General features: G+C 39.2%; 1 protein-coding gene across 2 annotated transcripts; it reads right to left on the minus strand.

Annotated features, from left to right (window-relative positions):
* On the minus strand, window positions 1-26,834 carry BTG4 (BTG anti-proliferation factor 4). 2 transcript variants are annotated; one of them, XM_053689827.1, is made up of 4 exons: window positions 26,446-26,834; window positions 2,323-2,460; window positions 2,060-2,249; window positions 1-365 (listed from the first exon to the last, which is right to left on the minus strand). In XM_053689827.1, the coding sequence occupies exons 1-4, from the start codon at window positions 26,616-26,618 to the stop codon at window positions 174-176; spliced, it is 693 nt and encodes a 230-aa protein (XP_053545802.1). In that variant the 5' UTR covers window positions 26,619-26,834; the 3' UTR covers window positions 1-173. The 2 variants fall into 2 exon arrangements, with proteins under 2 accessions (XP_053545802.1, XP_053545801.1); XM_053689826.1 differs by having other exon boundaries at window positions 2,060-2,264.

The following is a 26,834-nucleotide window of genomic DNA, read 5'->3' on the forward strand; positions in this document are numbered from 1 at the left end:
TTTATAAAATGTTGATTTATTCATGTTTAATAAACAAACATGTCCGTGTATAATTGATAAACATAAAATATTTAAAATCTGTTTTTAAAATATTTTTTCTGTTCTCAAAATGGAAGGGTTAAAAATACCAAAGTGCCATTAAATTATTAAGACAAAGGATAAATAAAAAACAGTCATCGCTTGGTGTTAACCCAATGATATTTGTCAACCCGGGGCCCAGAGAATGCCGCTGATGGTCTGTAGGGCCGGAAGGGTTTGTGCTGAGGATAGTATTTAGATGGCTGCTGATGGTAGACTTCATTTGAATAGTTCTTTCGACGGGGCAAATGGGACCATGTAGGTATGGGCTGGCTGTAGTCTGTACTCTAGAGGGGAGACAAAAAATAAGTTTAACTCAAATATATTGTTGTACCCAAACCCAATAGACAGATGCAGCTTCATAAGTCCCAGGTGTAGACATTTTTAGTCCATTGTTTGACTGTCACTACCTAGTATAAAGTAAGTGCAAAAACCCTCTACAGAACAGATATTGTTCCCCAAAATGTGCTACTTTATGCATATCTAGTATTGGGCTTTATAAGAAAGTGCATGATGCTAATAAATTTGTCTAATTATTTGCACAGTACTTTCTTAAAGAAAATAAAAGCACAGACTCTGATCATTAGGGTCAGAGGCATTGCTTCAGTGATCTGCAGAATACGCACGTATCCCCGGCTGCCATCTGCTGACCAGTGATCTGCAGAATACGCACGTATCCCCGGCTTTGCTCCCCAGTGATCTGCAGAATACGCACGTATCCCCGGCTGCCATCTGCTCCCCAGTGATCTGCAGAATACACACATATCCCCGGCTGCCATCTGCTGACCAGTGATCTGCAGATTACGCACGTATCCCCGGCTTTGCTCCCCAGTGATCTGCAGAATACGCACGTATCCCCGGCTGCCATCTGCTCCCCAGTGATCTGCAGAATACGCACATATCCCCGGCTGACCAGTGATCTGCAGAATACGCACGTATCCCCGGCTTTGCTCCCCAGTGATCTGCAGAATACGCACGTATCCCCGGCTGCCATCTGCTCCCCAGTGATCTGCAGAATACGCACGTATCCCCGGCTTTGCTCCCCAGTGATCTGCAGAATACGCACGTATCCCCGGCTGCCATCTGCTGACCAGTGATCTGCAGAATACGCACGTATCCCCGGCTGCCATCTGCTGACCAGTGATCTGCAGAATACGCACGTATCCCCGGCTGCCATCTGCTGACCAGTGATCTGCAGAATACGCACGTATCCCCGGCTGCCATCTGCTCCCCAGTGATCTGCAGAATACGCACGTATCCCCGGCTGCCATCTGCTGACCAGTGATCTGCAGAATACGCACGTATCCCCGGCTGCCATCTGCTGACCAGTGATCTGCAGAATACGCACGTATCCCCGGCTTTGCTCCCCAGTGATCTGCAGAATACGCACGTATCCCCGGCTGCCATCGGCAGAATACGCACGTATCCCTGGCTGCCATCGGCAGATTACGCACGTATCCCCGGCTGCCATCTGCTGACCAGTGATCTGCAGAATACACACATATCCCCGGCTGCCATCTGCTGACCAGTGATCTGCAGAATACGTACGTATCCCCGGCTGCCATCGGCAGAATACGCACGTATCCCCGGCTGCCATCTGCTGACCAGTGATCTGCAGAATACGCACGTATCCCCGGCTGCCATCTGCTGACCAGTGATCTGCAGAATACGCACGTATCCCCGGCTTTGCTCCCCAGTGATCGGCAGAATACGCACGTATCCCCGGCTGCCATCTGCAGAATACGCACGTATCCCCGGCTGCCATCTGCTGACCAGTGATCTGCAGAATACACACGTATCCCCGGCTGCCATCTGCAGAATACGCACGTATCCCTGGCTGCCATCTGCAGAATACGCACGTACCCCCGGCTGTTATTTGCTCACCAGCTATAAACTCAGAAACTTCAGCCCTTTTCAGGCTAAACAAACAAAACCACCAGTTTCACTAAGCGAGGGGACCCCAATGCAACCAGATAGCTACCTGATAGACACTGTTTGGGTTGCTGACAGTAGGAATTGTTTTTTTGTTGCTGGCTTCGTCATCAGAGGAGGTTCCTGAGTGATAATCAGAGGTCGCCTTTTCCACAGCGCTGCTAATTCGGTTTGATACGTTACGTTCTTCCTTCCTCACAAAGTTTGCAATAGTAAAAGGGTCGTTTTTCTCACCATATCTGTGAAGAACAAAGCTTTACAGGTTAGTAGATTGCAGTAAGGTTCCCCACCATTCTGATAATCGTCCCTCACCTGCAGCAAACGTCAAATGGGTCCACCCAGATAGTCATCTCCTTGGGCAATCCAAGGTCATTGTAATCCACATCACTCGCAGCACAAGCTTGTTCCAACACAGAGTCTATAGCCTGGTGCTGGTTAATCCTTATGCACCTAAGGACAACAGAGGTTTTATTAGTCAACTACACATATATTGTGTGCCATGTCAGAGATATAAATCACATACTGTATATAGTGTGCCATGTCCGAGATATAAATCACAAACTGTATATTGTGTGCCATGTCCGAGATATAAATCACATACTGTATATAGTGTGCCATGTCAGATATAAACCACATACACATATATAGTGTGCCATGTCCGAGATATAAACCACATACACATATATAGTGTGCCATGTCCGAGATATAAACCACATACACATATATAGTGTGCCATGTCCGAGATATAAACCACATACACATATATAGTGTGCCATGTCAGATATAAATCACACATATATAGTGTGCCATGTCAGATATAAATCACACATATATAGTGTGCCATGTCAGATATAAATCATACATATATAGTGTGCCATGTCAGATATAAATCATACATATATAGTGTGCCATGTCAGATATAAACCACACATATATAGTGTGCCATGTCCGAGATATAAATCACAAACTGTATATAGTGTGCCATATCAGATATAAACCACATACACATATATAGTGTGCCATGTCCGAGATATAAATCACATACTGTATATAGTGTGCCATGTCAGATATAAACCACATACACATATATAGTGTGCCATGTCAGATATAAATCACATACTGTATATAGTGTGCCATGTCAGATATAAATCACATACACATATATAGCGTGCCATGTCCGAGATATAAATCACATACACATATATAGCGTGCCATGTCCGAGATATAAACCACATACACATATATAGCGTGCCATGTCCGAGATATAAACCACATACACATATATAGTGTGCCATGTCAGATATAAATCACACATATATAGTGTGCCATGTCAGATATAAATCACACATATATAGTGTGCCATGTCAGATATAAATCACACATATATAGTGTGCCATGTCAGATATAAATCACACACACATATATATATAGTGTGCCATGTCAGATATAAATCACACACATATAGTGTGCCATGTCAGATATAAGTCACACATAGTGTGCCATGTCAGATATAAATCACACATAGTGTGCCATGTCAGATATAAATCACACATATATAGTGTGCCATGTCAGATATAAATCACACATATATAGTGTGCCATGTCAGATATAAATCACACATATATAGTGTGCCATGTCAGATATAAATCACACATATATAGTGTGCCATGTCAGATATAAATCACACATATATAGTGTGCCATGTCAGATATAAATCACACACACATATATATAGTGTGCCATGTCAGATATAAATCACACACATATAGTGTGCCATGTCAGATATAAGTCACACATAGTGTGCCATGTCAGATATAAATCACACATAGTGTGCCATGTCAGATATAAATCACATACACATATATAGTGTGCCATGTCAGATATAAATCACATACTGTATATAGTGTGCCATGTCAGATATAAATCACATACACATATATAGCGTGCCATGTCCGAGATATAAATCACATACACATATATAGCGTGCCATGTCCGAGATATAAACCACATACACATATATAGCGTGCCATGTCCGAGATATAAACCACATACACATATATAGTGTGCCATGTCAGATATAAATCACACATATATAGTGTGCCATGTCAGATATAAATCACACATATATAGTGTGCCATGTCAGATATAAATCACACATATATAGTGTGCCATGTCAGATATAAATCACACACACATATATATATATATAGTGTGCCATGTCAGATATAAATCACACACATATAGTGTGCCATGTCAGATATAAGTCACACATAGTGTGCCATGTCAGATATAAATCACACATAGTGTGCCATGTCAGATATAAATCACACATATATAGTGTGCCATGTCAGATATAAATCACACATATATAGTGTGCCATGTCAGATATAAATCACACATATATAGTGTGCCATGTCAGATATAAATCACACATATATAGTGTGCCATGTCAGATATAAATCACACATATATAGTGTGCCATGTCAGATATAAATCACACACACATATATATAGTGTGCCATGTCAGATATAAATCACACACATATAGTGTGCCATGTCAGATATAAGTCACACATAGTGTGCCATGTCAGATATAAATCACACATAGTGTGCCATGTCAGATATAAATCACACATATATAGTGTGCCATGTCAGATATAAATCACACATATATAGTGTGCCATGTCAGATATAAATCACACATATATAGTGTGCCATGTCAGAGATATAAATCACATACACATATATAGTGTGCCATGTCAGATATATAAATCACATACACATATATAGTGTGCCATGTCAGAGATATAAATCACATACACATATATAGTGTGCCATGTCAGATATAAATCACACACATATAGTGTGCCATGTCAGATATAAATCACATACTGTATATAGTGTGCCATGTCAGAGATATAAATCACATACACATATATAGTGTGCCATGTCAGAGATATAAATCACATACACATATATAGTGTGCCATGTCAGAGATATAAATCACATACACATATATAGTGTGCCATGTCAGATATAAATCACATACACATATATAGTGTGCCATGTCAGATATAAATCACATACACATATATAGTGTGCCATGTCAGATATAAATCACATACTGTATATAGTGTGCCATGTCAGATATAAATCACATACACATATATAGTGTGCCATGTCAGATATAAATCACATACACATATATAGTGTGCCATGTCAGATATAAATCACATACACATATATAGTGTGCCATGTCAGATATAAATCACATACACATATATAGTGTGCCATGTCAGATATAAATCACATACACATATAGTGTGCCATGTCAGATATAAATCACATACTGTATATAGTGTGCCATGTCAGAGATATAAATCACATACACATATATAGTGTGCCATGTCAGAGATATAAATCACATACACATATATAGTGTGCCATGTCAGAGATATAAATCACATACACATATATAGTGTGCCATGTCAGATATAAACCACATACACATATATAGTGTGCCATGTCAGAGATATAAATCACATACACATATATAGTGTGCCATGTCAGAGATATAAATCACATACACATATATAGTGTCCCATGTCAGATATAAATCACATACACATATATAGTGTGCCATGTCAGATATAAATCACACACATATAGTGTGCCATGTCAGAGATATAAATCACATACACATATATAGTGTGCCATGTCAGAGATATAAATCACATACACATATATAGTGTGCCATGTCAGAGATATAAATCACATACACATATATAGTGTGCCATGTCCGAGATATAAATCACATACACATATATAGTGTGCCATGTCCGAGATATAAACCACATACACATATATAGTGTGCCATGTCAGATATAAATCGCACATATATAGTGTGCCATGTCAGAGATATAAATCACATACACATATATAGTGTGCCATGTCAGAGATATAAATCACATACACATATATAGTGTGCCATGTCAGAGATATAAATCACATACACATATATAGTGTGCCATGTCAGAGATATAAATCACATACACATATATAGTGTGCCATGTCAGAGATATAAATCACATACACATATATAGTGTGCCATGTCAGAGATATAAATCACATACACATATATAGTGTGCCATGTCAGAGATATAAATCACATACACATATATAGTGTGCCATGTCAGAGATATAAATCACATACACATATATAGTGTGCCATGTCAGAGATATAAATCACATACACATATATAGTGTGCCATGTCAGAGATATAAATCACATACACATATATAGTGTGCCATGTCAGAGATATAAATCACATACACATATATAGTGTGCCATGTCAGATATAAATCACATACACATATATAGTGTGCCATGTCAGATATAAATCACATACACATATATAGTGTGCCATGTCAGATATAAATCACATACACATATATAGTGTGCCATGTCAGATATAAATCACATACTGTATATAGTGTGCCATGTCAGATATAAATCACATACACATATATAGTGTGCCATGTCAGAGATATAAATCACATACACATATATAGTGTGTCACGTCAGATATAAATCACATACACATATATAGTGTGCCATGTCAGAGATATAAATCACATACACATATATAGTGTGCCATGTCAGAGATATAAATCACATACACATATATAGTGTGCCATGTCAGATATAAATCACATACACATATATAGTGTGCCATGTCAGATATAAATCACATACACATATATAGTGTGCCATGTCAGATATAAATCACATACACATATATAGTGTGCCATGTCAGAGATATAAATCACATACACATATATAGTGTGCCATGTCAGATATAAATCACATACACATATATAGTGTGCCATGTCAGAGATATAAATCACATACACATATATAGTGTGTCACGTCAGATATAAATCACATACACATATATAGTGTGCCATGTCAGATATAAATCACATACTGTATATAGTGTGCCATGTCAGAGATATAAATCACATACACATATATAGTGTGCCATGTCAGAGATATAAATCACATACACATATATAGTGTGCCATGTCAGAGATATAAATCACATACACATACATAGTGTGCCATGTCAGATATAAATCACATACACATATATAGTGTGCCATGTCAGAGATATAAATCACATACACATATATAGTGTGCCATGTCAGAGATATAAATCACATACACATATATAGTGTGCCATGTCAGATATAAATCACATACACATATATAGTGTGCCATGTCAGAGATATAAATCACATACACATATATAGTGTGCCATGTCAGAGATATAAATCATACATATATATAGTGTGCCATGTCAGATATAAATCACATACACATATATAGTGTGCCATGTCAGATATAAATCACATACACATATATAGTGTGCCATGTCAGATATAAATCACATACACATATATAGTGTGCCATGTCAGATATAAATCACATACACATATATAGTGTGCCATGTCAGATATAAATCACATACACATATATAGTGTGCCATGTCAGATATAAATCACATACACATATAATGTGCCATGTCAGATATAAATCACATACACATATATAGTGTGCCATGTCAGATATAAATCACATACACATATATAGTGTGCCATGTCAGATATAAATCACATACACATATATAGTGTGCCATGTCAGATATAAATCACATACACATATATAGTGTGCCATGTCAGATATAAATCACATACACATATATAGTGTGCCATGTCAGAGATATAAATCACATACACATATATAGTGTGCCATGTCAGAGATATAAATCATACATATATATAGTGTGCCATGTCAGATATAAATCACATACACATATATAGTGTGCCATGTCAGATATAAATCACATACACATATATAGTGTGCCATGTCAGATATAAATCACATACACATATATAGTGTGCCATGTCAGATATAAATCACATACACATATATAGTGTGCCATGTCAGAGATATAAATCACATACACATATATAGTGTGCCATGTCAGATATAAATCACATACACATATATAGTGCCATGTCAGATATAAATCACATACACATATATAGTGTGCCATGTCAGAGATATAAATCACATACACATATATAGTGTGCCATGTCAGATATAAGTCACACATAGTGTGCCATGTCAGATATAAATCACATACTGTATATAGTGTGCCATGTCAGAGATATAAATCACATACACATATATAGTGTGCCATGTCAGATATAAATCACATACACATATATAGTGTGCCATGTCAGAGATATAAATCACATACACATATATAGTGTGCCATGTCAGAGATATAAATCACATACACATATATAGTGTGCCATGTCAGATATAAATCACATACACATATATAGTGTGCCATGTCAGAGATATAAATCACATACACATATATAGTGTGCCATGTCAGAGATATAAATCACATACACATATATAGTGTGCCATGTCAGAGATATAAATCACATACACATATATAGTGTGCCATGTCAGATATAAATCACATACACATATATAGTGTGCCATGTCAGAGATATAAATCACATACACATATATAGTGTGCCATGTCAGATATAAATCACATACACATATATAGTGTGCCATGTCAGATATAAATCACATACACATATATAGTGTGCCATGTCAGATATAAATCACATACACATATATAGTGTGCCATGTCAGATATAAATCACATACACATATATAGTGTGCCATGTCAGATATAAATCACATACACATATATAGTGTGCCATGTCAGATATAAATCACATACACATATATAGTGCCATGTCAGATATAAATCACATACACATATATAGTGTGCCATGTCAGAGATATAAATCACATACACATATATAGTGTGCCATGTCAGATATAAATCACATACACATATATAGTGCCATGTCAGATATAAATCACATACACATATATAGTGTGCCATGTCAGAGATATAAATCACATACACATATATAGTGTGCCATGTCAGATATAAATCACATACACATATATAGTGTGCCATGTCAGATATAAATCACATACACATATATAGTGTGCCATGTCAGAGATATAAATCACATACACATATATAGTGTGCCATGTCAGATATAAATCACACATATATAGTGTGCCATGTCAGATATAAATCACACATATATAGTGTGCCATGTCAGATATAAATCACACATATATAGTGTGCCATGTCAGATATAAATCACACATATATAGTGTGTCATGTCAGAGATATAAATCACATACACATATATAGTGTGCCATGTCAGATATAAATCACATACACATATATAGTGTGCCATGTCAGATATAAATCACATACACATATATAGTGTGCCATGTCAGATATAAATCACATACACATATATAGTGTGCCATGTCAGATATAAATCACATACACATATATAGTGTGCCATGTCAGATATATAAATCACATACACATATATAGTGTGCCATGTCAGAGATATAAATCACATACACATATATAGTGTGCCATGTCAGATATATAAATCACATACACATATATAGTGTGCCATGTCAGAGATATAAATCACATACACATATATAGTGTGCCATGTCAGAGATATAAATCACATACACATATATAGTGTGCCATGTCAGATATAAATCACACACATATAGTGTGCCATGTCAGAGATATAAATCACATACACATATATAGTGTGCCATGTCAGATATAAATCACATACACATATATAGTGTGCCATGTCAGATATAAATCACATACACATATATAGTGTGCCATGTCAGATATAAATCACATACACATATATAGTGTGCCATGTCAGAGATATAAATCACATACACATATATAGTGTGCCATGTCAGAGATATAAATCATACACATATATAGTGTGCCATGTCAGATATAAATCACATACACATATATAGTGTGCCATGTCAGATATAAATCACATACACATATATAGTGTGCCATGTCAGAGATATAAATCACATACACATATATAGTGTGCCATGTCAGATATAAATCACATACACATATATAGTGTGCCATGTCAGATATAAATCACATACACATATATAGTGTGCCATGTCAGAGATATAAATCACATACACATATATAGTGTGCCATGTCAGATATAAATCACATACACATATATAGTGTGCCATGTCAGATATAAATCACATACACATATATAGTGTGCCATGTCAGATATAAATCACATACACATATATAGTGTGCCATGTCAGATATAAATCACATACACATATATAGTGTGCCATGTCAGATATAAATCACATACACATATATAGTGTGCCATGTCAGATATAAATCACATACACATATATAGTGTGCCATGTCAGAGATATAAACCACATACACATATATAGCGTGCCATGTCCGAGATATAAATCACATACACATATATAGTGTGCCATGTCAGAGATATAAATCACATACACATATATAGTGTGCCATGTCAGAGATATAAATCACATACACATATATAGTGTGCCATGTCAGAGATATAAATCACATACACATATATAGTGTGCCATGTCAGATATAAATCACATACACATATATAGTGTGCCATGTCAGATATAAATCACATACACATATATAGTGTGCCATGTCAGATATAAATCACATACACATATATAGTGTGCCATGTCAGATATAAATCACATACACATATATAGTGTGCCATGTCAGATATAAATCACATACACATATATAGTGTGCCATGTCAGATATAAATCACATACACATATATAGTGTGCCATGTCAGAGATATAAACCACATACACATATATAGCGTGCCATGTCCGAGATATAAATCACATACACATATATAGTGTGCCATGTCAGAGATATAAATCACATACACATATATAGTGTGCCATGTCAGAGATATAAATCACATACACATATATAGCGTGCCATGTCCGAGATATAAATCACATACACATATATAGTGTGCCATGTCAGATATAAATCACATACACATATATAGTGTGCCATGTCAGAGATATAAACCACATACACATATATAGTGTGCCATGTCAGAGATATAAATCACATACACATATATAGTGTGCCATGTCAGAGATATAAATCACATACACATATATAGTGTGCCATGTCAGAGATATAAATCACATACACATATATAGTGTGCCATGTCAGATATAAATCACACATATATAGTGTGCCATGTCAGATATAAATCACACACACATATATATAGTGTGCCATGTCAGATATAAATCACACACATATAGTGTGCCATGTCAGATATAAGTCACACATAGTGTGCCATGTCAGATATAAATCACACATATATAGTGTGCCATGTCAGATATAAATCACACATATATAGTGTGCCATGTCAGATATAAATCACACATATATAGTGTGCCATGTCAGATATAAATCACACATATATAGTGTGCCATGTCAGATATAAATCACACATATATAGTGTGCCATGTCAGATATAAATCACACACATATAGTGTGCCATGTCAGATATAAATCACATACACATATATAGTGTGCCATGTCAGATATAAATCACACACATATATAGTGTGCCATGTCAGATATAAATCACATACACATATATAGTGTGCCATGTCAGATATAAATCACATACACATATATAGTGTGCCATGTCAGATATAAATCACATACACATATATAGTGTGCCATGTCAGATATAAATCACATACACATATATAGTGTGCCATGTCAGAGATATAAATCACATACACATATATAGTGTGCCATGTCAGATATAAATCACATACACATATATAGTGTGCCATGTCAGATATAAATCACATACACATATATAGTGTGCCATGTCAGAGATATAAATCACATACACATATATAGTGTGCCATGTCAGATATAAATCACACATATATAGTGTGCCATGTCAGATATAAATCACATACACACATATAGTGTGCCATGTCAGATATAAATCACATACACATATATAGTGTGCCATGTCAGAGATATAAATCACATACACATATATAGTGTGCCATGTCAGAGATATAAATCACATACACATATATAGTGTGCCATGTCAGATATAAATCACATACACATATATAGTGTGCCATGTCAGATATAAATCACATACACATATATAGTGTGCCATGTCAGATATAAATCACATACACATATATAGTGTGCCATGTCAGAGATATAAATCACATACACATATATAGTGTGCCATGTCAGAGATATAAATCACATACACATATATAGTGTGCCATGTCAGATATAAATCACATACACATATATAGTGTGCCATGTCAGATATAAATCACATACACATATATAGTGTGCCATGTCAGATATAAATCACATACACATATATAGTGTGCCATGTCAGAGATATAAATCACATACACATATATAGTGTGCCATGTCAGATATAAATCACATACACATATATAGTGTGCCATGTCAGATATAAATCACATACACATATATAGTGTGCCATGTCAGAGATATAAATCACATACACATATATAGTGTGCCATGTCAGATATAAAAATCTGCTATCTAGAACAGTAAACACATGAACCGATTATACTCGGTCTATTGAGATCCAGTAGAGTTGTGAGAAGTAGTTTATGGGTCACAAAAGATCCATAGACAAGGAGTAGACAACCGAGTATCTGTGGCTCAGGAAATAATCCCATTTGAACAGATGTGCTGGTTCATATTACCTGCTCTGTAAGCGGTGTCTATCCAGCCCCACTAGATCTGCAGAGAGCACGTGCAGCACTTATTAGCTAGTTAAATATATATTTAAAATTTCTGCCCATCGGTTCTGTGTCATGTCTGTCGTCATCAGAACGAGGCTTCCATTGAAGCCTATGGAAGCGCACTCTCATGAGCGCAACCCGTTCGCATTGCACCCAACTCATAGTGCGCTGGTATTACTCAGTTGAGCACAAATATCGTTTTATCATAAAGTTTCATGATCCATCCAATAAACACCTTTCCAAATTACTTTTATCAATTTTACTTGTTTTGTGTTTTTTTTTTTTTAAAGGAATGAAAATATTTTTTTCTTTCATGATTCAGAAAGAGCAGCAATTTTAAATAACTTTTCTCTCTTTGTATCCTTTGTTCAAGTGTACCTAGGTAGGCCCAGAAGCTGCTGATTGGTGGCTGCACATATATTCCTCTTGTCACGCTCTCAGCTAGCTCCCAGTGGTGAATTAGTGCTCCTTCAGCAAAGGATATCAAGAGAACGAAGCAAATTAAATAGAAGTAAACTGGAAAGTTGTTAAATTATATGATCTGATTAGAGAAATGTTGTGTTTCATGTCCCTTTAAGACTAAGTAGAGGAGCTCAGGAACACACTGCTGCCATAGAATACTAAAGACACGTGCACACTCCTAAGCTCCTAGTTTAGGCTTCAGAGGATACCAAGAGAACTAAGCAAAATTAATTTAAGTAAATAAGACAACCGTTTGGCCATGTTAAGTTGTGACACATACTGCAGGTAGTAACAGGGGGTCTGTTCAGCAGCACACTACATGTCCCCCATAGCTAGAGGGGTCTGTTCAGCAGCACACTACATGTCCCCCATAGCTAGAGGGGTCTGTTCAGCAGCACACTACATGTCCCCCATAGCTAGAGGGGTCTGTTCAGCAGCACACTACATGTCCCCCAAAGCTAGAGGGATCTGTTCAGCAGCACAATATATGTCCCCCCTCCCCTGCAGAATATGTCCCTCATAACTAGAGGGGTCTGTTCAGCAACACAATACATGTCCCCCATAACTAGAGGGATCTGTTCAGCAGCACAATATATGTCCCCCCTCCCCTGCAGAATATGTCCCTCATAACTAGAGGGGTCTGTTCAGCAGCACACTACATGTCCCCCATAGCTAGAGGGGTCTGTTCAGCAGCACAATACATGTCCCCCATAACTAGAGGGAACTGTTCAGCAGCACACTACATGTCCCTCATAACTAGAGGGAACTGTTCAGCAGCACAATCCATGTCCCCCATAACTAGAGGGATCTGTTCAGCAGCACAATATATGTCCCCCATAACTAGAGGGATCTGTTCAGCAGCACAATATATGTCCCCCATAACTAGAGGGATCTGTTCAGCAGCACAATCCATGTCCCCCATAACTAGAGGGATCTGTTCAGCAGCACAATATATGTCCCCCCTCCCCTGCAGAATATGTCCCCCATAACTAGAGGGGTCTGTTCAGCAGCACAATATATGTCCCCCCTCCCTTGCAGAATATGTCCCTCATAACTAGAGGGGTCTGTTCAGCAGCACAATACATGTCCCCCATAACTAGAGGGATCTGTTCAGCAGCACAATATATGTCCCCCCTCCCCTGCAGAATATGTCCCTCATAACTAGAGGGGTCTGTTCAGCAGCACAATACATGTCCCCCATAACTAGAGGGGTCTGTTCAGCAGCACACTACATGTCCCCCATAACTAGAGGGATCTGTTCAGCAGCACACTACATGTCCCCCATAACTAGAGGGATCTGTTCAGCAGCACAATATATGTCCCCCCTCCCCTGCAGAATATGTCCCTCATAACTAGAGGGGTCTGTTCAGCAGCACACTACATGTCCCCCATAACTAGAGGGATCTGTTCAGCAGCACACTACATGTCCCCCATAACTAGAGGGGTCTGTTCAGCAGCACACTACATGTCCCCCATAACTAGAGGGATCTGTTCAGCAGCACACTACATGTCCCCCATAACTAGAGGGATCTGTTCAGCAGCACAATATATGTCCCCCCTCCCCTGCAGAATATGTCCCTCATAACTAGAGGGGTCTGTTCAGCAGCACACTACATGTCCCCCATAACTAGAGGGATCTGTTCAGCAGCACACTACATGTCCCCCATAACTAGAGGGGTCTGTTCAGCAGCACACTACATGTCCCCCATAACTAGAGGGATCTGTTCAGCAGCACACTACATGTCCCCCATAACTAGAGGGATCTGTTCAGCAGCACAATATATGTCCCCCCTCCCCTGCAGAATATGTCCCTCATAACTAGAGGGGTCTGTTCAGCAGCACAATACATGTCCCCCATAACTAGAGGGATCTGTTCAGCAGCACAATATATGTCCCCCCTCCCCTGCAGAATATGTCCCCCATAACTAGAGGATCTGTTCAGCAGCACACTACATGTCCCCCATAACTAGAGGGATCTGTTCAGCAGCACAATATATGTCCCCCCTCCCCTGCAGAATATGTCCCCCATAACTAGAGGATCTGTTCAGCAGCACACTACATGTCCCCCATAACTAGAGGGGTCTGTTCAGCAGCACACTACATGTCCCCCATAACTAGAGGGGTCTGTTCAGCAGCACACTACATGTCCCCCATAACTAGAGGGGTCTGTTCAGCAGCACACTACATGTCCCCCATAACTAGAGGGGTCTGTTCAGCAGCACACTACATGTCCCCCATAACTAGAGGGGTCTGTTCAGCAGCACACTACATGTCCCCCATAACTAGAGGGGTCTGCTCAGCAGCACACTACATGTCCCTCATAACTAGAGGGGTCTGCTCAGCAGCACACTACATGTCCCTCATAACTAGAGGGGTCTGCTCAGCAGCACACTACATGTCCCCAATAACTAGAGGGGTCTGCTCAGCAGCACACTACATGTCCCCCATAACTAGAGGGGTCTGTTCAGCAGCACACTACATGTCCCCCATAACTAGAGGGGTCTGTTCAGCAGCACACTACATGTCCCCCATAACTAGAGGGATCTGTTCAGCAGCACAATATATGTCCCCCCTCCCCTGCAGAATATGTCCCTCATAACTAGAGGGGTCTGTTCAGCAGCACAATACATGTCCCCCATAACTAGAGGGGTCTGTTCAGCAGCACACTACATGTCCCCCATAACTAGAGGATCTGTTCAGCAGCACACTACATGTCCCCCATAACTAGAGGGGTCTGTTCAGCAGCACACTACATGTCCCCCATAACTAGAGGGGTCTGTTCAGCAGCACACTACATGTCCCCCATAACTAGAGGGGTCTGTTCAGCAGCACACTACATGTCCCCCATAACTAGAGGGGTCTGTTCAGCAGCACACTACATGTCCCCCATAACTAGAGGGGTCTGTTCAGCAGCACACTACATGTCCCTCATAACTAGAGGGGTCTGCTCAGCAGCACACTACATGTCCCCAATAACTAGAGGGGTCTGCTCAGCAGCACACTACATGTCCCCCATAACTAGAGGGGTCTGTTCAGCAGCACACTACATGTCCCCCATAACTAGAGGGGTCTGTTCAGCAGCACACTACATGTCCCCCATAACTAGAGGGGTCTGTTCAGCAGCACACTACATGTCCCCCATAACTAGAGGGGTCTGTTCAGCAGCACTCTACATGTCCCCCATAACTAGAGGGGTCTGTTCAGCAGCACAATATATGTCCCCCCTCCCCTGCAGAATATGCCCCCATAGCTAGAGGGGTCTGTTCAGCAGCACAATATAAAATTACACTCAATCATGAACGTTTAATTGACTACTATAAATCAGGATATTCATATAAATTGAGTACACAGTGTAAGGTTTAACTGACACTGCCATTATAGGTAAAATGTATTGTGTATAGCTCTGCCAGGCTTACAGTCCCTGCTTAAAGGGATATGAAACCCACAATTTTTAATTTTACGATTTCAGATAGAGCAGCAATTTTAAGAAACTTTCTAATTTACTCCTATTATAAATTTTGTTAATCTCTTGGTATATTTGAAAAAGCAAGAATGTAAGCTTAGGAGCCACCCCATTTTTGGTTCAGCACCCGGCTACATTTAGCCACCAATCAGCAAGCCGGTGCTAAACCAAAAATGAGCCGTCTCCTAAGCTTACATTCCTGCTATTTCAAAATTAAATAGGCGTAAATTTTAAAGTTGCTGCTCTGAATCATGAAAGAAACAAAATGTGGGTTTCATATCCCTTTAACTACTGTCTCCCCGACTTATGGACAAAGCATTTCAGGGTACGAAAACATGCAATTGCTACTTGTACTGAACAGAAGCATTGGGGCTGTGCCCGGTGTTTGTATACAGAACTATTTAACCTGCTGATATTATGTACTAGAAGCATTGGGGCTGTGCCTGGTGTTTATATACAGAGCTATTTAACCTGCTGATATTATGTACTAGAAGCATTGGGGCTGTGCCCGGTGTTTATATACAGAGCTATTTAACCTGCTGATATTATGTACTAGAAGCATTGGGGCTGTGCCTGGTGTTTATATACAGAGCTATTTAACCTGCTGATATTATGTACTAGAAGCATTGGGGCTGTGCCTGGTGTTTATATACAGAGCTATTTAACCTGCTGATATTATGTACTAGAAGCATTGGGGCTGTGCCCGGTGTTTATATACAGAGCTATTTAACCTGCTGATATTATGTACTAGAAGCATTGGGGCTGTGCCCGGTGTTTATATACAGAGCCATTTAACCTGCTGATATTATGTACTAGAAGCATTGGGGCTGTGCCCGGTGTTTATATACAGAGCCATTTAACCTGCTGATATTATGTACTAGAAGCATTGGGGCTGTGCCTGGTGTTTATATACAGAGCTATTTAACCTGCTGATATTATGTACTAGAAGCATTGGGGCTGTGCCCGGTGTTTATATACAGAGCTATTTAACCTGCTGATATTATGTACTAGAAGCATTGGGGCTGTGCCCGGTGTTTATATACAGAGCTATTTAACCTGCTGATATTATGTACTAGAAGCATTGGGGCTGTGCCCGGTGTTTATATACAGAGCTATTTAACCTGCTGATATTATGTACTAGAAGCATTGGGGCTGTGCCCGGTGTTTATATACAGAGCTATTTAACCTGCTGATATTATGTACTAGAAGCATTGGGGCTGTGCCCGGTGTTTATATACAGAGCTATTTAACCTGCTGATATTATGTACTAGAAGCATTGGGGCTGTGCCTGGTGTTTATATACAGAGCTATTTAACCTGCTGATATTATGTACTAGAAGCATTGGGGCTGTGCCCGGTGTTTATATACAGAGCTATTTAACCTGCTGATATTATGTACTAGAAGCATTGGGGCTGTGCCCGGTGTTTATATACAGAGCTATTTAACCTGCTGATATTATGTACTAGAAGCATTGGGGCTGTGCCTGGTGTTTATATACAGAGCTATTTAACCTGCTGATATTATGTACTAGAAGCATTGGGGCTGTGCTTGGTGTTTATATACAGAGCTATTTAACCTGCTGATATTATGTACTAGAAGCATTGGGGCTGTGCCCGGTGTTTATATACAGAGCTATTTAACCTGCTGATATTATGTACTAGAAGCATTGGGGCTGTGCCTGATGTTTATATACAGAGCTATTTAACCTGCTGATATTATGTACTAGAAGCATTGGGGCTGTGCCCGGTGTTTATATACAGAGCTATTTAACCTGCTGATATTATGTACTAGAAGCATTGGGGCTGTGCCTGGTGTTTATATACAGAGCTATTTAACCTGCTGATATTGTGTACTAGAAGCATTGGGGCTGTGCCCGGTGTTTATATACAGAGCTATTTAACCTGCTGATATTATGTACTAGAAGCATTGGGGCTGTGCCCGGTGTTTATATACAGAGCTATTTAACCTGCTGATATTATGTACTAGAAGCATTGGGGCTGTGCCCGGTGTTTATATACAGAACTATTTAACCTGCTGATATTATGTACTAGAAGCATTGGGGCTGTGCCTGGTGTTTATATACAGAGCTATTTAACCTGCTGATATTATGTACTAGAAGCATTGGGGCTGTGCCCGGTGTTTATATACAGAGCTATTTAACCTGCTGATATTATGTACTAGAAGCATTGGGGCTGTGCCTGGTGTTTATATACAGCGATATTTAACCTGCTGATATTATGTACTAGAAGCATTGGGGCTGTGCCCGGTGTTTATATACAGAGCTATTTAACCTGCTGATATTATGTACTAGAAGCATTGGGGCTGTGCCTGGTGTTTATATACAGAGCTATTTAACCTGCTGATATTATGTACTAGAAGCATTGGGGCTGTGCCCGGTGTTTATATACAGAGCTATTTAACCTGCTGATATTATGTACTAGAAGCATTGGGGCTGTGCCTGGTGTTTATATACAGAACTATTTAACCTGCTGATATTATTTACTAGAAGCATTGGGGCTGTGCCCGGTGTTTATATACAGAGCTATTTAACCTGCTGATATTATGTACTAGAAGCATTGGGGCTGTGCCCGGTGTTTATATACAGAGCTATTTAACCTGCTGATATTAGGTACTAGAAGCATTGGGGCTGTGCCTGGTGTTTATATACAGAGCTATTTAACCTGCTGATATTATGTACTAGAAGCATTGGGGCTGTGCCTGGTGTTTATATACAGAGCTATTTAACCTGCTGATATTATGTACTAGAAGCATTGGGGCTGTGCCCGGTGTTTATATACAGAGCTATTTAACCTGCTGATATTATGTACTAGAAGCATTGGGGCTGTGCCCGGTGTTTATATACAGAGCTATTTAACCTGCTGATATTATGTACTAGAAGCATTGGGGCTGTGCTTGGTGTTTATATACAGAGCTATTTAACCTGCTGATATTATGTAGTAGAAGCATTGGGGCTGTGCCCGGTGTTTATATACAGAACTATTTAACCTGCTGATATTATTTACTAGAAGCATTGGGGCTGTGCCCGGTGTTTATATACAGAACTATTTAACCTGCTGATATTATGTACTAGAAGCATTGGGGCTGTGCCCGGTGTTTATATACAGAGCTATTTAACCTGCTGATATTATGTACTAGAAGCATTGGGGCTGTGCCTGGTGTTTATATACAGAGCTATTTAACCTGCTGATATTATGTACTAGAAGCATTGGGGCTGTGCCTGGTGTTTATATACAGAGCTATTTAACCTGCTGATATTATGTACTAGAAGCATTGGGGCTGTGCCTGGTGTTTATATACAGAGCTATTTAACCTGCTGATATTATGTACTAGAAGCATTGGGGCTGTGCCCGGTGTTTATATACAGAGCTATTTAACCTGCTGATATTATGTACTAGAAGCATTGGGGCTGTGCCCGGTGTTTATATACAGAGCTATTTAACCTGCTGATATTATGTACTAGAAGCATTGGGGCTGTGCCCGGTGTTTATATACAGAGCTATTTAACCTGCTGATATTATGTACTAGAAGCATTGGGGCTGTGCCCGGTGTTTATATACAGAGCTATTTAACCTGCTGATATTATGTACTAGAAGCATTGGGGCTGTGCCCGGTGTTTATATACAGAGCTATTTAACCTGCTGATATTATGTACTAGAAGCATTGGGGCTGTGCCCGGTGTTTATATACAGAGCTATTTAACCTGCTGATATTATGTACTAGAAGCATTGGGGCTGTGCCTGGTGTTTATATACAGAGCTATTTAACCTGCTGATATTATGTACTAGAAGCATTGGGGCTGTGCCTGGTGTTTATATACAGAGCTATTTAACCTGCTGATATTATGTAGTAGAAGCATTGGGGCTGTGCCTGGTGTTTATATACAGAGCTATTTAACCTGCTGATATTATGTACTAGAAGCATTGGGGCTGTGCCCGGTGTTTATATACAGAGCTATTTAACCTGCTGATATTATGTAGCTGTATCCAAACAGAGATCCTAACCAACCTCCAAAAAATATGCACAAGTAGTAAGAAGTGAATACAGCGCCAACAAGAGGCCAAGGGATAAATATACTCACAGAGAGATAAAAGAAGATTATTTAATGAACCATGTTAAAAAGCATCAGTAATAAAAGACTATATATAAAAAATGTAAAAAGCACATATAAATAAAATTACAAATACAGGAATATCTTACAGAAGCGGCTCAAAGGGCCAAAGCTGATAATTACAATAAAAACAGAGGTAATAACAGGTGATCAGTGTGAGTGGTACACCAGAATAAGAGTGTATACTGATAAAACAGAATTAGCCTAAGTACAACTGTAGCAAGTGCATCAAGCAAAAAACTGCAGTGCATTTTTCTATTTTTTGGAACACTATTTTTCTAACACTAATTTTTAACACTATTGTTTGTATTATTGTTTATTAGTTTTTTGCTTGATGCACTTGCTACAGTTGTACTTAGGCTAATTCTGTTTTATCAGTATACACTCTTATTCTGGTGTACCACTCACACTGATCACCTGTTATTACCTCTGTTTTTATTGTAATTATCAGCTTTGGCCCTTTGAGCCGCTTCTGTAAGATATTCCTGTATTTGTAATTTTATTTATATGTGCTTTTTACATTTTTTATATATAGTCTTTATATATAGTCTTTTATAACTGATGCTTTTTAACATGGTTCATTAAATAATCTTCTTTTATCTCTCTGTGAGTATATTTATCCCTTGGCCTCTTGTTGGCGCTGTATTCACTTCTTACTACTTAAGCATTGGGGCTGTGCCCGGTGTTTATATACAGAGCTATTTAACCTGCTGATATTATGTACTAGAAGCATTGGGGCTGTGCCCGGTGTTTATATACAGAGATATTTAACCTGCTGATATTATGTACTAGAAGCATTGGGGCTGTGCCTGGTGTTTATATACAGAGCTATTTAACCTGCTGATATTATGTACTAGAAGCATTGGGGCTGTGCCTGGTGTTTATATACAGAGCTATTTAACCTGCTGATATTATGTACTAGAAGCATTGGGGCTGTGCCCGGTGTTTATATACAGAGCTATTTAACCTGCTGATATTATGTACTAGAAGTATTGGGGCTGTGCCCGGTGTTTATATACAGAGCTATTTAACCTGCTGATATTATGTAGTAGAAGTATTGGGGCTGTGCCCGGTGTTTATATACAGAGCTATTTAACCTGCTGATATTATGTACTAGAAGTATTGGGGCTGTGCCCGGTGTTTATATACAGAGCTATTTAACCTGCTGATATTATGTAGTAGAAGTATTGGGGCTGTGCCCGGTGTTTATATACAGAGCTATTTAACCTGCTGATATTATGTACTAGAAGCATTGGGGCTGTGCCCGGTGTTTATATACAGAGCTATTTAACCTGCTGATATTATGTACTAGAAGTATTGGGGCTGTGCCTGGTGTTTATATACAGAGCTATTTAACCTGCTGATATTATGTACTAGATGCTTTGGGGCTGTGCCTGGTGTTTATATACAGAGCCATTTAACCTGCTGATATTATGTACTAGAAGCATTGGGGCTGTGCCCGGTGTTTATATACAGAGCTATTTAACCTGCTGATATTATGTACTAGAAGCATTGGGGCTGTGCCTGGTGTTTATATACAGAGCTATTTAACCTGCTGATATTATGTACTAGAAGCATTGGGGCTGTGCCCGGTGTTTATATACAGAGCTATTTAACCTGCTGATATTATGTACTAGAAGCATTGGGGCTGTGCCCGGTGTTTATATACAGAGCTATTTAACCTGCTGATATTATGTACTAGAAGCATTGGGGCTGTGCCCGGTGTTTATATACAGAGCTATTTAACCTGCTGATATTATGTACTAGAAGCATTGGGGCTGTGCCCGGTGTTTATATACAGAGCTATTTAACCTGCTGATATTATGTACTAGAAGCATTGGGGCTGTGCCTGGTGTTTATATACAGAGCTATTTAACCTGCTGATATTATGTACTAGAAGTATTGGGGCTGTGCCTGGTGTTTATATACAGAGCTATTTAACCTGCTGATATTATGTACTAGAAGCATTGGGGCTGTGCCTGGTGTTTATATACAGAGCTATTTAACCTGCTGATATTATGTACTAGATGCTTTGGGGCTGTGCCTGGTGTTTATATACAGAGCTATTTAACCTGCTGATATTATGTACTAGATGCTTTGGGGCTGTGCCTGGTGTTTATATACAGAGCCATTTAACCTGCTGATATTATGTACTAGAAGCATTGGGGCTGTGCCTGGTGTTTATATACAGAGCTATTTAACCTGCTGATATTATGTACTAGAAGCATTGGGGCTGTGCCTGGTGTTTATATACAGAGCTATTTAACCTGCTGATATTATGTAGTAGAAGCATTGGGGCTGTGCCCGGTGTTTATATACAGAGCTATTTAACCTGCTGATATTATGTACTAGAAGTATTGGGGCTGTGCCCGGTGTTTATATACAGAGCTATTTAACCTGCTGATATTATGTAGTAGAAGCATTGGGGCTGTGCCCGGTGTTTATATACAGAGCTATTTAACCTGCTGATATTATGTACTAGAAGCATTGGGGCTGTGCCCGGTGTTTATATACAGAGCTATTTAACCTGCTGATATTATGTACTAGAAGCATTGGGGCTGTGCCCGGTGTTTATATACAGAGCTATTTAACCTGCTGATATTATGTACTAGAAGCATTGGGGCTGTGCCCGGTGTTTATATACAGAGCTATTTAACCTGCTGATATTATGTACTAGAAGTATTGGGGCTGTGCCCGGTGTTTATATACAGAGCTATTTAACCTGCTGATATTATGTAGTAGAAGCATTGGGGCTGTGCCCGGTGTTTATATACAGAGCTATTTAACCTGCTGATATTATGTACTAGAAGCATTGGGGCTGTGCCTGGTGTTTATATACAGAGCTATTTAACCTGCTGATATTATGTACTAGAAGCATTGGGGCTGTGCCCGGTGTTTATATACAGAGCTATTTAACCTGCTGATATTATGTACTAGAAGCATTGGGGCTGTGCCTGATGTTTATATACAGAGCTATTTAACCTGCTGATATTATGTACTAGAAGCATTGGGGCTGTGCCCGGTGTTTATATACAGAGCTATTTAACCTGCTGATATTATGTACTAGAAGCATTGGGGCTGTGCCCGGTGTTTATATACAGAGCTATTTAACCTGCTGATATTATGTACTAGAAGCATTGGGGCTGTGCCTGGTGTTTATATACAGAGCTATTTAACCTGCTGATATTATGTAGTAGAAGCATTGGGGCTGTGCCCGGTGTTTATATACAGAGCTATTTAACCTGCTGATATTATGTAGTAGAAGCATTGGGGCTGTGCCCGGTGTTTATATACAGAGCCATTTAACCTGCTGATATTATGTACTAGAAGCATTGGGGCTGTGCCTGGTGTTTATATACAGAGCTATTTAACCTGCTGATATTATGTACTAGAAGCATTGGGGCTGTGCCTGGTGTTTATATACAGAGCTATTTAACCTGCTGATATTATGTACTAGAAGCATTGGGGCTGTGCCTGGTGTTTATATACAGAGCTATTTAACCTGCTGATATTATGTACTAGAAGCATTGGGGCTGTGCCTGGTGTTTATATACAGAGCTATTTAAACTGCTGATATTATGTACTAGAAGCATTGGGGCTGTGCCTGGTGTTTATATACAGAGCTATTTAACCTGCTGATATTATGTACTAGAAGCATTGGGGCTGTGCCTGGTGTTTATATACAGAGCTATTTAACCTGCTGATATTATGTACTAGAAGCATTGGGGCTGTGCTTGGTGTTTATATACAGAGCTATTTAACCTGCTGATATTATGTACTAGAAGCATTGGGGCTGTGCCCGGTGTTTATATACAGAGCTATTTAACCTGCTGATATTATGTAGTAGAAGCATTGGGGCTGTGCCCGGTGTTTATATACAGAGCTATTTAACCTGCTGATATTATGTACTAGAAGCATTGGGGCTGTGCCCGGTGTTTATATACAGAACTATTTAACCTGCTGATATTATGTACTAGAAGCATTGGGGCTGTGCCCGGTGTTTATATACAGAGCTATTTAACCTGCTGATATTATGTAGTAGAAGCATTGGGGCTGTGCTTGGTGTTTATATACAGAGCTATTTAACCTGCTGATATTATGTACTAGAAGCATTGGGGCTGTGCCCGGTGTTTATATACAGAGCTATTTAACCTGCTGATATTATGTACTAGAAGCATTGGGGCTGTGCCCGGTGTTTATATACAGAGCTATTTAACCTGCTGATATTATGTAGTAGAAGCATTGGGGCTGTGCCTGGTGTTTATATACAGAGCTATTTAACCTGCTGATATTATGTACTAGAAGCATTGGGGCTGTGCCCGGTGTTTATATACAGAGCTATTTAACCTGCTGATATTATGTACTAGAAGCATTGGGGCTGTGCCTGGTGTTTATATACAGAGCTATTTAACCTGCTGATATTATGTACTAGAAGCATTGGGGCTGTGCCCGGTGTTTATATACAGAGCTATTTAACCTGCTGATATTATGTACTAGAAGCATTGGGGCTGTGCCCGGTGTTTATATACAGAGCTATTTAACCTGCTGATATTATGTACTAGAAGCATTGGGGCTGTGCCCGGTGTTTATATACAGAGCTATTTAACCTGCTGATATTATGTACTAGAAGCATTGGGGCTGTGCCCGGTGTTTATATACAGAGCTATTTAACCTGCTGATATTATGTAGTAGAAGCATTGGGGCTGTGCCCGGTGTTTATATACAGAGCTATTTAACCTGCTGATATTATGTACTAGAAGCATTGGGGCTGTGCCTGGTGTTTATATACAGAACTATTTAACCTGCTGATATTATGTAGTAGAAGCATTGGGGCTGTGCCCGGTGTTTATATACAGAGCTATTTAACCTGCTGATATTATGTAGTAGAAGCATTGGGGCTGTGCCCGGTGTTTATATACAGAGCTATTTAACCTGCTGATATTATGTACTAGAAGCATTGGGGCTGTGCCTGGTGTTTATATACAGAGCTATTTAACCTGCTGATATTATGTACTAGAAGCATTGGGGCTGTGCTTGGTTTTTATATACAGAGCTATTTAACCTGCTGATATTATGTACTAGAAGCATTGGGGCTGTGCCTGGTGTTTATATACAGAGCTATTTAACCTGCTGATATTATGTACTAGAAGCATTGGGGCTGTGCCCGGTGTTTATATACAGAGCTATTTAACCTGCTGATATTATGTACTAGAAGCATTGGGGCTGTGCCCGGTGTTTATATACAGAACTATTTAACCTGCTGATATTATGTACTAGAAGCATTGGGGCTGTGCCCGGTGTTTATATACAGAGCTATTTAACCTGCTGATATTATGTACTAGAAGTATTGGGGCTGTGCCCGGTGTTTATATACAGAGCTATTTAACCTGCTGATATTATGTACTAGAAGCATTGGGGCTGTGCCCGGTGTTTATATACAGAGCTATTTAACCTGCTGATATTATGTACTAGAAGCATTGGGGCTGTGCCCGGTGTTTATATACAGAGGCTGATATTGTGTAGTAGCATTGTCCCTCTTACCTATAAGCTTGTCCTTTTATTGGGGTCTCAGGATACCAGTGACTTTTAAACTTCTCAAACAGGATTGTGGTCAATTTAGCAGCAAACGTCTCAGTCTTCTGCCTGCTCAGCTTCTCATGTTTCTTCACCAACATTGTTAGAAAAACAACTGTAGCAGCAATTTCTTCCTTCATATTTTATTATTATTTAGTTATTGTGTGGTCAGAAACGGAGGATGGAACAGCTGGGGCAAATACACAGAAGTAAACATGTTAAAGGCATAATAATATTGTATGAGGAACCCCCCACAGCTCTTTGTTAGACAGTGCAGGGGCTATAAGGAGAAGCACAGAGCAGTTTGCCCCGTTTCTAGGTCAGGGTGTAATGAGCCCCATTACATGATAAAACCA

The sequence above is a fragment of the Bombina bombina genome, chromosome 8, assembly GCF_027579735.1.
Source record: "Bombina bombina isolate aBomBom1 chromosome 8, aBomBom1.pri, whole genome shotgun sequence".
NCBI classification, from domain to species: domain Eukaryota; kingdom Metazoa; phylum Chordata; class Amphibia; order Anura; family Bombinatoridae; genus Bombina; species Bombina bombina.